Genomic DNA, 14,032 nt, shown 5'->3' with positions numbered 1-14,032 from the left:
TGAACTCTATAACCACAAAATGTAAAGAGCCAGATACATAAAATTTGATACACTAGTTCAACGTGTAAAATGCAGAACAAGATGGGCATTTCTCATGCCTTTAAGCGCAATAACTCATATTCAATGATTTAAATCAATGAAATTCAATAAGGGATCTTGTAACTACAACTGCAGTTCCGTGTAAAATTTTGATATTAATCGTTCGGGGGGAAAACGTTTAGAATACATATTCGCATTAAATTCAATAAAATTACTTAATTCCCGCCCAAGATCTATATTTTGTAATTATTGTTTGCTAAAGCCACGTAAAGTCCACAAGTTTATGCGGGGAAGGGGGATAAGACCGTTATTAGAGAGTATGCGAGGATATGGATGGACAAACGAATCAAACTTTCCTCAAGACGAGTTTTGATTGCAGTTTCAGTGTAAAGACTATGTCCAAATTTCCTTCGTGTAGTTTGTTCGATTTTCAAATTATCGTGTGTACATACAGATAGACATTAGACATACCGAGATCCTAACAATGATAAAGATGTTTTCTGTGATATCAAAGAGATTTATGAATATCCAGAGATAGTATTTTAAGGATTATATTAATTTCTCTTTCCATATTTTCCATTAGAGAGTACAGAATATAATTATGTTTTTAAAAATAAAATATGTAATAGTGTTTCTTGCATATGAAAGCCGAAATTTTTTCTCAGCGAATTTGTACTAAAATTTTATTAGTAGAAAACAGTCATTCCGCATCATGTCAATAATAATAATAAAAAAATTGTTCTTGTTGACATTTACACATTAAAATCTAAGTTAATAAATCAATGATGACAAGTCTTGGTTAAAAATATTTTGATAAATTTTTTTTTGATTTATTAATAGAAATTTAGTAAAACCATTACAATTTTGCAGTTGGAAATTTTTCGATATGAATAAAGGTATGAATGAATTATCTTAACAACTGAATAGATTAATTTCATAGAAAATTATTGGCCTCGATTCGAATTTAAATCGTGCTCAAATTCTCCGATTTTACATCTCTAAGACATAGTTAAAATAAACATTATAACTCGGTAAATATAATTAGCATCTTATTGAATGTGTACCATGCTAAATTTGATTAATTGATATACAAATATGGAATAATATAGATATAAATTATGAAACAACTAAAAAACGAATAAAGATTGTATAGAAACCGATGTTTCTAAACAAAAACTAGCCAATCTTTACAACTATACTTATTTATAAATTCCTTTTTTTTTTCTTTAAATCAGTTTCCTGCTTATTTTACGGAAAAAAGCCTATTAATACCTTAAATTAGCCAAAAATGCATGTTTCTTTTTCTAATATTTTGTCTTATATAAATGTCTAATATGTTTCTAATGTAAATGTAGATAAATAGAGTGTCAAACTGCAAATATTTTGTTCAGTTATGATTTCAAAAATCCATGAATTTAATTTCATTTATACCAAATTGAGATTTTTTAATTTTTTATTTAGGAAATGAAAACAATTTGTCAAATTTGAAGAAATTTCTCTTATTTATATTCCTTATGCATTTGTAATGAACAATAATTAAAAGTTTTCTTTAATATTTTAATATAAATATATTTCAACTTAAAAGTTCCTAACCCAGGAATCATTAAATTTGATCAAAACATAACAAGTAAAATCAATGTAATTTTCCGCAATTCATATTTATAATGAATTAGGTATAAAAAAACCGAATTAAAATATAACAAATAGGTCTATTATTACTTTATATTTGTAAAACTTTTTAAAATAATTATTAAATAAAAATCGATCCTTCATTGCGAAAACAAAAATAAAATAAACTCAGAAGATTTAGATCAAAAAATAATCTCATCGTTTTATCCAATATATGATAACTACTTAAATAACTGTTTTGATTACTTTTTTGATCATGAATTATAAATATAAATTTGTTTTATACAATGAATAAAAATTCCAACCTGAATCATCATCAAAGAGCAAATATATTATTCGTAAACTTACCCCTGTAACGAAACAGCATATTGGAAAGCAAAATATCTCCTGTCATAGCGTAAAAATAGAACCACCATAATCCACGAAAATAGTAAATTGTTCACGAACTTCGAAATAGATTTTGGTTATTTTAAGCTAACTGTTGATTTCACTGTCATAAACTTAATAAAACTTGATTGAAAGACGTAAGCGTTTGCCTGCAATCAGGACGAAATGAATAAGAATAGTTCAAATAGAAAGCATCGGAATAATTAAAGCAAAGAATTTAATATATTATTTTTTTTTCGGAAAAAAGGGGGAAAATGCAACAAAAGAGAATGGAAAGAGTTCTCTACTGTTCTATGTCGAATGATACGCTGACGAATGAATACAGTTATTGCACCTGGTTTCAGAATGTTTTGGATTTAGCACAGCTGTTTCTTTTAGGTTGCCAGAAATAGCTAAGTAAATGCCGCCAACGGAAGCGATAAAGCCTAATATCAGGAGCAATAATAACAGTTTTTGTTAATGAATTCTTATTTCTAATAATTTTCTTTAATAAAGCAAAAACTTCCGAATGAATTTTTTAAATTTTTGATGTAGAAAACCGTGATTACAATTAAAGTTTGGAAAAGAACAAAAAGTTCGAAATAAAAATTATACATAAATATTAATGGACAAAATAAGTCTTAACAATTTATGCGATCTATCTATTGAACAACTACATGAGATTGATTTTGAAAGCTGGTAGAAATTCTAAAAATCAAATTTTGTTTATTTTCGATCTACATAGGAATTATACTCGAGTAGTTTTCGCTTACCTGAAATGTCAGTTCAAGTCGATATCATCCCATTTTTTATATTAATTTTTTTTCTATGAAGTGTAAAAATATACGTAAATAACAATGAAAATTTTTTAAGCAAAATCAGTACTAAGATTATTTAAGCATGTCTTTCTAGAAATAAATTTAATATGAAGCCAATTAGCGTTTGTGATAAAATTAAGTATAATTGTGGAAATCGGCTTGTTGATTTGTCAATTTAAACAAACCTGGACCTCAAATTTAATTCTGGAATCAAAATTTTTAAAGACGTATTTAAATGTGTAAGCTAATAAAAAGTGTAAAAAAATGTCTTGACGGAAGATGAAAAGATATCGCTTAAAGAAAGATTGTTCATTTATCTTAAACTGTGCAAAATTAAATTTGTTTTATTAATTATTTGAAACTAAATAATTTTCTAGAAAACATGCTATAGTTCCATTCAAGTTAAAAATATATGGAAATTCCTTTCAATGATAGCCGTTTCACAATCCAAAAAAGAAATTGCAAATATTTCTTTCGATAGTTCTTACATTGAAAGGGATATTATGATTGGTGAAAAAAAAATGATCAACTATCGTCATTATTCGAAATTACATGGAATAGGATTAGATTTTGGCTGCTACTACAACTTCGATTATAACAGTTTATATGAGCTATGATCTTTATTCTGAAAATTAGTTGTAGGATTTTCTATAATTTATCTGGAATTGATGCAACTATCGAAAGCGAATTATCGCATATGAATAATAATTCTTCAACAAAGCTAAAGATTTTTGGAATTGTTGAAGAAAATATTAATTTCGAAAACTGGTTTTGTTCAAAATAAAGTTGAATTTAACAAATCTATTTTTTTCTGAGATATCATAATGAAAAAAGTACACTATTAATCCACTGTTAATCAATTGATTAATCCAAAAAAGCAATACCCAGTAGAACTTCAGCTAACTAAATTCCATTTTTTGGATTATTAGTGATCCCGAATAGTTTTTTATCCCACAGGAATAAAAAGATAGCAAATCAATTGACCATAAGTAATTTAAGCAGTAATATTTATTACACAATGTGTAATTACATAAAATGCAAACAATGTTGTTCTTATAAGAATAAAATTCATTTATTTTAAGCAATTTCCATTTTCTCCTTCTAAAAGATCTTTATTTGCATCATATATTTTGCATATTGCATCATATATTCTATATTTGATTATCCAGATAGTATATGGTCTCAATTATTTCTGGATAATTAAAATTCTATTGAATGAATCATAAAAAGACAATGTTTACGTTTTCCTGCGTCAATGTTGCGTCATTCATTTTCCATTATTTTGGAATTGTATTGAATCCCCCCTCCTTCGAGTATTCAATATTCTGGGTATTCCAAAAGTATTTCAGGGCAAGAACGTAAATAATTTATTACGAGCTAAATTTGAGAATCAACACTTATATAATCGGAATTTTAATTATTTATCAAACTTTACAAGCAAACTGTATGCAATTTCTTTTTTATAAATGTTAATTATTTTAAAATTTTTGTTTAAAAGAAAACTTTTGTTAGAATATCACATCCAGTAACAATGATTTTGCATAATAATTTAAAAGAGTTAAAACAGGATATCTTAGATTTTATATTTTTCAACAACTAGAATAAGCGGAGATAAATAAAAACATAAAAGGGGAAAATTTATTCATGCTTTTTGTTATTGAAAACAAATAAAAGTGAAAAAAATTTAAACAAATATACAAAATTGGAGGAAAATTAAAATGAAATCTACGATCGCAAATTTCAAGTTATCATGTGAGAACATTATTATTTTTTAAGACATTATTTGTCTTAATTAATTTAAGTCATTAACCAGTTTAAACCGGTTTGAAACAATCGCGAGATTTCTCTATCGGTCTCTATCTCCCTCTCTCTATCTATATATAAGTTTTATAATTAATTTTAATTATAAAAATAATTAATTTCTTATAATAATTTTTTTAAACTTTTATTTTTAATTTTTCTAGCTGGCAAACAAAATTTTCTAGCTCAACAGATTTTGAGATGAAATAACAGCTATGATGTCATAGTTCTTCGTCAACCTTTTAAAAACGCATCTGCAGTCAAAGAAGCATACGTAATAATAAAGCAATACTGGTAAAAGCAGGTCAATCTTTTAAAAAAACGCATCTGTTTTCAAAGACGCATACATAATAATAATGCAATACTGGTAAAAGCAGGTAAAAAAATATATGTGATTAAAAGATGATGATGAAAGTTGCCATTTATGCTTTATTCATTGCCCCGCGATTTCGAGCTACAAAACCCCATAACCAAAACAACATCATATTCTCACATGATAAAAAAAGTGTTCATTAATTTTCTCCTGTTTTATTTCATTTACTTTTCAACATCAACTTTTTTTTTTGGCAGTGCACATTTATTTATTGTATGAATTTATCTAATGTATGAATTTTAGAATTGTTATTTTATTTATTCTTATTTTTTTCCTCGAGGTTTTATATTTCATGCATCCATTCACTCTGAAGATTATGCATCAATGAGATTATATCAGATCGTACGTGTGCATAATGGATATAAAATATTTTTACGAAAATCAATCTCACTCCCAGTAAAGTATTGAAAAAGATGGCGAAAGTTATTTGTAAGTTTACGACAGAGGAGGAATAATTTTTTTATGTTGAAAAAAATCAGTTTAAATACTCACATGTTAAGCGTATTTCCAAAAAAAAAAAAGTGATTTTTTTTTTTTTTTTTTTTTGCTGTATTGAAAAAGAATACTTGGACTAATTTTTCGAAAATATTTTTTTATTCAAAGATATTGGTTTCGAAATTTCGATTTTAGAACAATAAAATACAAATATTCCAGGATCATGGATATTTTTATAAGCAAAACAAGTTTCCGATACAAAATATATGAATAAAATTCTGAAATGAAGAGTAAAATTAAACAGTATTTAAACTTTACACTAAACCCCCAAAACCTAATTTTATTGACCAAATTCACAAAATGCAACTCACTGCACAACTGAAACAGTACCCTTACTATCTTGTGCATGAAATTTAGAACATGAAAATAGGATAATTGTCCAAAAATTTCATTCCAGAGTTTAATGGTTCTCTACGTTTCAGACCTTTCTGAGTTTGATAAACACATAGTTCTTTTATGATATCTCAACAAAGGAACTCGCTAGAAAAATGAAATTTTGTATATGGTTTTTACACTAATATCACATATTTCTATCAAATTTTGAAACAAATTATCTGTCTTGGTGTTCGCGTATTTAAGAACAATGTTGGTAGAAAGTGATGTCGAACGATAATTGTATGTACAAATTCGGCATTGTTGATTGCCGCTACCATTTTTTCTTGTAACTCACTCTCTCTCTCAACGACAATAGTTCAGTTGTAAAGTTACACCTAGATGGTACATCGCATTTTTACTATGTTTTAAAATAGATGTTTTTTTTTTTAAATGGATTCTAATTTTTTTATCTAAGATTTCAAACATGATAGCTCGAACTTCTTTTTGAACTAGATAATTTAACTTTAAATTAATTAAACTTTAGATAATTTAATTCTAGATTAACCAAAACATAAAAACATGAAGTATATAAAAAATTAATGTTGTTTCTAGATAATGATAATGGTATTAAAAAATAGTCCTGGAAGAATTTAACCGAATTGTTTTAATGAAAATTTTTTATACTAGTAGCGACAAATTACTTTTTACAAAAGCTGCAATTCTATTAAAAATAGCTACATTGCTATATTTAGAATCTGAACGGCAAATTTAAGTAATCACAATCTTATAGAACATTACAAAGAGTTAAGGCCTTTGTCGAACTTCACTGATTCGATTTGCATTTATTTCTTATTCAATTTTAGAAATCCGATAACAAAAAATTAGGAAATTCGTGATTTATTTATTTTGAATTGCATGGAAACATGCAAAAATAAACTTCCTACAGTGGCCTTATAATAATTAATAGTTACATATGCTTGAAGTGCGCTTGTAATTGTTACCAAGTCTGGATGTTGGAACAATGATGAGAGGAATTGATTTTTTTTTAAAAATTGTTATTTGTCATATGCTGCAAATGATGATTATTTCTAACAATTTTAATTATTTCTATAATTATTACTAATGAGGAAAAAAATAATATTATTAAAATTTACGTATTTTTAAATAAATATTTATGAGAAATAAGAAAATAAAATCGAAAAGAATGTTCTAATTTATAATTGAACTTGAATAGGTGCACGAATGTAAGTGTGTGGAAATTTGTGTGTGGCTAATTTACCCTGCTGAGTTTTACCAAGTTATACAGTGTTCTTTGCTTAAAATTTGTAAACATTTTGAATTTTGGAAAAAATTTGAGAAAAAAAGGCCAAATTGGAGAATGAGCGGAGGTAATATTTTTGATAATTATTAGTTATTTTCCACTACCAAACTTCAAATAAGAGAGTAACAAATAAATATTTATTTTGGCAATTATTTTAAAATCGTTTGGAAGCTATAATTAAAATAAGGAATCTAAATACATTTTGTATTCAAGAAAAGTGTTTCTACCGTATAGTATTAAATAGTTTTAATGCTTTAATCATTTGTTAATAAAAATGAAAAATAAACAACTCATTTTTATCAAAGTTATCTTTGAATGTGTACCACATACGAACTACGAAATCCAGTCTTTTTTATTCACAAACAAGTGATAAAAAAACGATGTTTACAAAACATACAGGCAAAATTTAACATTATTTTTTTATAGATTGTGACTCTTACTTAAAAACAATTTTACGATGAAAAAAAGTCGAAGGTGGTGTGGAGGAGAGAGCTATGAAATCAAGTCATAAAAACAAAGCATGTGATGGCGGCTCTTTTCGAAAGCACAAATCGAGCCAAAGGATGTGATAGTCGATGTAACAATCCTATCGCCTATCCACGTGGTGTGTTTGTCACCTGTGCAGCTAGGATGACATACGCTAAAAACACGAAATAGCTTCCTTCCGCGTGAGTAGCTAACAGCTGGGAAAACGGCCTCGCGTGACGTCATCGGAGCATGAGCACTGCACAGACGGTTTTCGGGTCTTTTTCTAGGGAAAACGCATTTAGAAGTCGCATACTTTTTGGGTCCATTAAATTACATCCTTTTTTCGCATTTTTCTAACAATGTTTCAACAGTACAGTTTGCTCAGCCACGCATTATTGTAATTGTTTTGATGCGTGTTTTCTTACGTTTTGTTTATTTCTAAAGGTGAAAATTCTGGAAAATATTTTTAGAACTTATTGCCCGAATTTGATATTGGAGATTTAAATCAGCGAAGGATCGGTCATCGGCACGTTCCTTGCCACGTGTATGGTATATCATTCTTGATGAAGTATGTCAAATGGATGTGTATGTTTTCAGAAATTTCATTTATATGTAGGTAGAAAAAATGGAATGTACGATTATTTTTCTCTTCATATGAATAAAAAAAATATTTTTAATAAGGATTGAGATTGCGTTTTGTAGCATGCACTTTTCTGTAGGTATTTAAATTTATTTAAATGTTAAATTACACAACTATCTCTAAAAGACAATGATAATCTCTTCTTTACTACTAATAAAGATGAATGCGTGTGTATATCGACGCTCTGTAGAACCGACCGTTTGACCTAGAGCTATCAAATATGGCACATATATATTTTGAGAAGTAGGAATGTGCACCTCGGAACGATTTTTTGTAAATCTTAATTAGAATTTTAAATAATTAAAAATTAACTGAAATTTTTACATTATTCCATCATAAACTCTGAAAAAATTACAGCACAAAAATAATTTCCGGTTCATCTGATAATTCAAAAAGCTATCTTTCTAATGATAGTAATTCAATAATTGTGCAGATTTTTACTAAATTATAAAAAAATATATTTCTTGCTTAATATATCCAACTATAGATTACATTATTATTTTGAAATTATAACCATTTTCATTCTTTCTTTAAATATTGAATTAGCGAAACGATTTTTTTCTATCGTCAAAAACTAAAGAAGGATTCTGTTTAATATTTGTATAGTTTACGAGGCGAATAAAAAAGCAAAGGTACAGTACCGCAAATTGGAAGATAGATGAATCAGACAATTACGTTTTTTTAAAAGCGCTGTGATATCATACAACTGTTCTCCATTAGAACGGTTCACATATTCAGTGAACAAAATTTATATAAAACAATTAAGAAAAAGCGGCTTTAAATTTTAACAATTTGACTGAAGCACGGACATATTATACTTAAGGATTAAGCATAAATTAAAATTAACCACTATTTCCGGTGAATCAGTTAGTCACCAAAGGCATCTAATCTATACGTGCGTATCTGCCTATCTATCTGTTTGTATGAGTGTGTGTGTGTGTGTTGGTGTTCTGCAGATTAGACTGTTTGATTTATATCTACCATATTTGGCACATATATAGATTAGAGGTTGAAAATATACACTTCAGAGGAAGCCTTTGTTGGAATCTGAATTAGAATTTTAATTAATTAAAAAAATAAATTTTGTCGTTTTTCAAACGTTAACTTGCCAAAATATTATTATTGTAACGAAAATATTATAAATTTCATGCCTAAAAAGCTTGGAAAATTTTTAGTTTATTATGCCGTTTATATTTCATACCAAATATCATTTATTTTATCATTAAATATCATTTTTCGTACTAAATATCATTTATGTTCACATATCAAATATCATTTATTTAAGTCGTTGCTTCTTTTTGAGTTACAGTACACTCCCGATTATCCGCGGAATTGGGTGGCGCGGCCGCCGCGGATAACAAAAATCGCGGATAATCCGAAAAAAGCTAAAAACGGGTATAGCAAAAGAGAAAACAGTCATTCCAACTTTGAAAAATCGTTTTATGTACAATAAAACGTAAAATAAACAGCAGGAAAAGTTTAACTAACGCTAATATTTTAGTATATCACTCAAAACTAACCTAAAATGCATTTTGTTAATGAAAACAGAAAAGTGCTTTGTATTTACGAGAGGCGTCAAGGATGCACAGAAAAATTAATACATATGTACTGTTTTAATACTGTAATGTATTATGTAATGACAAAAGCATAACTGTAAAACTGCACCTTTTTGAAAAAATCAGTAAAAAAGAAAAAAAAAAAAAACCACTTTGTGCGGCAGGCGCGGATAATCCGCACCGTGGATAACCCGCCCGCGGATAATCGGGAGTCTACTGTATTTCATTTACATGCAGATGAAAGTACGGAGTGACAGACGGTCAATCTACAGCAGATTTCGTTCAAACTTTAATAAGAATCTACATCTACATTAGAATGCTCAAGCTTATAAGAAAAAATAAAACACATTTTAAAATTAAATAGATGACGATGACAAATATCCTATGGATTTATATATATAAAAAAGAATCGTTATTGTATCAATATTATACCGCTTTAATTAAATAGATAATCGGTGAAGTCCACAATATTTCATTGGCAAATCATTTCCAACATTACCAAATAATCTAACATAAGTCAGACCTTCTCATCGGAAGGTCCGACATATGGGCCCTTGAGGGAAATTAAAAACACCGCTTTATTGAAAATTGGTGAGATCCACCATTTGAAAATATGCTGCATTAAAAAAAAAGAGTAATAATGTAACTTGGCTTAGTTATTCATCTGAGTTCAATTTGATCTGATTTAGTAGAGTTTTGTGGCGCAACAACCATTCTTAATTATGCTGCGCCAAAGGTATGGTATTAATTAAAAACCTTGTTTATAAACTTTTATATAATCATAAACTAATAATAATAATAATATATAATCATAAATTTCTTATCATTTGTCATGATTTGTCAATGTTTATGTAAATGGTAAAAAAAAGCAGTATGAAAGCCTTAAAATTGAACCATTTTTAATTAGATCAAATGGTAAAAACCAATCGTTTTAAGAAAAGTAAAAAGATTTGGATGATTAATTTTGTGAAGAATGTCTTTTAAAATGATAGAGGAAGACTAAAAGCAACGGATGGGTTGTGAAATGAATCGTGGGAAATCAATTAGAATGTGCTGAACTGACAATTGGCACCGACATTCTGTACACTGAGGGGCGGGTTCTCCCAGCAGCAAATGCCTGTGCGTGAGTCGAGTGTGGCCTATTCTTAATCGAGTGATAGTTGTATCATTCTTTCTATTAGATAAGCATCTGAGTTCAAATATCTGCACTTTATTCTTCAACGTGAGTGCACAACGGGATCTAGTGAAAGCCTCAAACATCTAGTTAGGGAACAATTGAAATCTGGAGTAATGATTCAAGAACAGTAGAAAGTATATTATCACAAAAGTCAACATGAAATTTGTCAATTTTAGAAGTTCATTTAACTATATTCGGTTATTATAATCAGACACAATTCTAAAGCAAGAAATACTGAATTATTAAAAAAAATTATTATTGATAATTTTTGAATGAAAATTGATAGAGGATTACTTAAAGAGATTCAGTTATCTATTTTGCCTTCCTCGTAAGTTTTGAAATTATCAGATAGATGTTCATAATTGAAACACAATGGTATAGTCAAAAATAAGTGTTCACAAAAATATCATATTGATCATAGGTAAGACAGAGTTTGTTGTTCACAATTTCAATTTTTTATTTGATTTGATTTCTCACCATATCATCCAATATTGAAGTACGTCATCATTTCTAAATACGAAGAGAAAGATATTTGATCTGTTATTCCAGTAGCATGAAAAATGTTGATGAAAAGAAATTTGTGTCTTATGTAATCTAGCATGAAATAGATCCATTTAAAAAGTTGGAGCGATTATCAGCGAACTCAAGAGTAGATGTCAGTAATAATATTAACAACGACAAGTCTCACAATCCAATTCTAGTCCATCTTTACCTCATTACGCCGATTGTTTCCAAAATGGGTTCCTCCCTTAAGGGGATGAACGTCAGAATATAATCTTCTGGTAGTATTGTTTCGAAGTGAGTCTCACACTTCCTAAAGCCGAACTTGAACCAATATCATTAGGCAATGCGGCTTCAAACTAAGAGAGGGAAAGAAGCAGGATTGACAGGTCTCTTAACTAAATGGTCTTTCCAATAAGTTAATCCTAAGGGAAGAAATTATGAAATTACGGAGTAAAAAAAAGGTTAATATAATAAAAAACTGTATTTAAGTGAACAGCGAACGAACCAATAATCAACGAATATTATATTACTTGCTGGAGATTTAGAATGATGGCATGGTATTAAACAATTTTTGTTTTCGGTACAGATTCTTACTGTGCAAAAAAGAGAGGGGAAAAAAAAAAGAAAGAAAGAAAAAGCCGGCGTCTTGGCATAGGGGTAGTGCATCTTCCTCGTGATCTGGGCGTCCCGGGTTCGAATCCCGGTTCGGGCATGGTTTTTCTTCATCTGTGTTCTGTCTGTGAAGTGTGTGAATGTGCCCCCCTGTAAAAAGGGGTTATGCAAGCGAATGTGTGCGAGTTTCATGAGCTAGAAATCAGACTTCTGCCCTCGGGTGCTCAGGGGCCTTTACCCTCAGAAGCTACTGCACTCCCTTTCAGTATTAACGTGGACACGACATCATCATAAAAAAAAAGCTAGTTATTGATAAATAATTTCGAATGCCATTCAAATTCTTCCATTAAAACATATTATTTTGCTTGTACTTTGAACTATTTAACTGAAAATAAGTATTCATCTAGTCATTTTCCCTACACTACTTTGTCCATGCGTTCAGGGGTGGCGGGGTGGTCGGCTGTTCCCAAAAATAACTACTACTACAGCGGCGATTTGGCCATTGAGTTAGAAATTTGAGTGCATTCAAACTTTAAGTCTCACATATTCATAATTAACAGAACAGTTAGTTATTAATGTTTTAAGTTTAAATATCAAAAGCAGAATTAAGATGGGATATTTTTACTTTCTTTTAGACGAAGTATATAAAAGTAAAGAATTGTAATCATCAAAAATACGAACTCGAGATTTTTGTTATTACTCTGCGTTTTGGCATCCCTGAGTTCGAGTTCGGAAAACACATTATATTTATCTGAAAACGCTTTAACCTTGAAGGATGAAATATATGGGCTTTAGATCAAATTTGTAAGTGTATATCGAATTGTGGACAAAATCCATTCAGAGAAAGTCTGTCTATATATTTTCCGAATATAAGTTTACAGGATAACTTTAAAAAGAAGAGAGCTAGATGGATCAAATATAGTACACAAATTTAACACCTAAAGTATAGAAAGGTATCAAATTTGGGATAAAATCCGTCGAGGAATTAGTCTGTCCGTCTGTACTTTTTTGCACATATAAACGCGATAACTTAAGTATATGAAATTTGGTATGTGATTTTGTAACTACTATTGCAGTTTTATATCAAATGAGGTCAGAAAAAGAGGTGTCCAAAATACACATTCGGTTTTGTTGTATTTTTGTATTACAGCATTCCAGCTATTAGTTACCAATAAAAAAAAATCGTTAAATAGCCTCTAACTGCTGTTTGCCAGTGGAATACACTTGTATTCCAGAAAAATACGGAACATTTATTAGAGGATATGCAAGAAAGTTTCGCGAGATTACTCCTGCTAGTCTATTAACTACATCCCTGTGATTAATGGCAAAGTTTCGGGAGATTACTCCTGCTAGTCTATTAACTACATCCCTGTGATTAATGGCAAAGTTTCGGGAGATTACTCCTGCTAGTCTATTAACTACATCCCTGTGATTAAGGGCAAAGTTTCGGGAGATTACTCCTGCTAGTCTATTAACTACATCCCAGTGATTAATGGCAAAGGATCACACTTTAAGACTTTTTTTCGTAATCATTTTAACATAGGTATCAGTTAATAATACACAAATACATTTATGACGGAATATGTGAGAAAACTTCTGGGAGATCACTTCCGTTAAAGTATTAACTGCATTACAGCAATTAATGGCTCAAAAATTGCCTATGATAACACATTAATAGATTCTTTCGAAACCGTTATTCGCCAATACATGCGATTAATAATACACAAGTATCAATTTTCTTTACTATACTACAATGCACACAACTCTCAAGTGTTGGATTTTGAAAATAAAAATCTGAGTATTCGTAACATTCTCAGCCTTGTCCAAGGTTCATAATTTTATGCGAAGGTAAGATAGGGGATAATACTTTTAAAAAAAAGAATGCGGGAAAGTCTCAAGTAAACCACATCCTCGCGTTT

At 29.2% G+C, this 14,032-nt stretch overlaps 1 protein-coding gene across 7 annotated transcripts in view; it reads right to left on the bottom strand.

The window, feature by feature from the left end:
• LOC129972593 (protein CBFA2T1-like) overlaps window positions 1-14,032 on the bottom strand; it is a 72,101-nt gene that overhangs the window by 23,588 nt on the left and 34,481 nt on the right. The window contains exon 1 of one of the 7 annotated variants that reach the window (XM_056086787.1): window positions 2,017-2,367. The exons of 5 other annotated variants lie outside the window; for them this stretch is intronic. In XM_056086787.1, coding sequence (XP_055942762.1) covers window positions 2,017-2,062 — 46 coding nt within the window. In that variant the 5' untranslated portion in view covers window positions 2,063-2,367. Of the gene's footprint in view, window positions 1-2,016; window positions 2,368-14,032 lie in introns of those variants that run through there. One more of the 7 variants, XM_056086790.1, reaches the window with a different exon arrangement.

The sequence above is a fragment of the Argiope bruennichi genome, chromosome 6 (assembly GCF_947563725.1).
Source record: "Argiope bruennichi chromosome 6, qqArgBrue1.1, whole genome shotgun sequence".
Taxonomy (NCBI): Eukaryota; Metazoa; Arthropoda; class Arachnida; order Araneae; family Araneidae; genus Argiope; species Argiope bruennichi.
The sequence above is the reverse complement of the archived record's forward strand: the minus strand, read 5'-3'. Positions and strand labels throughout refer to the sequence as shown.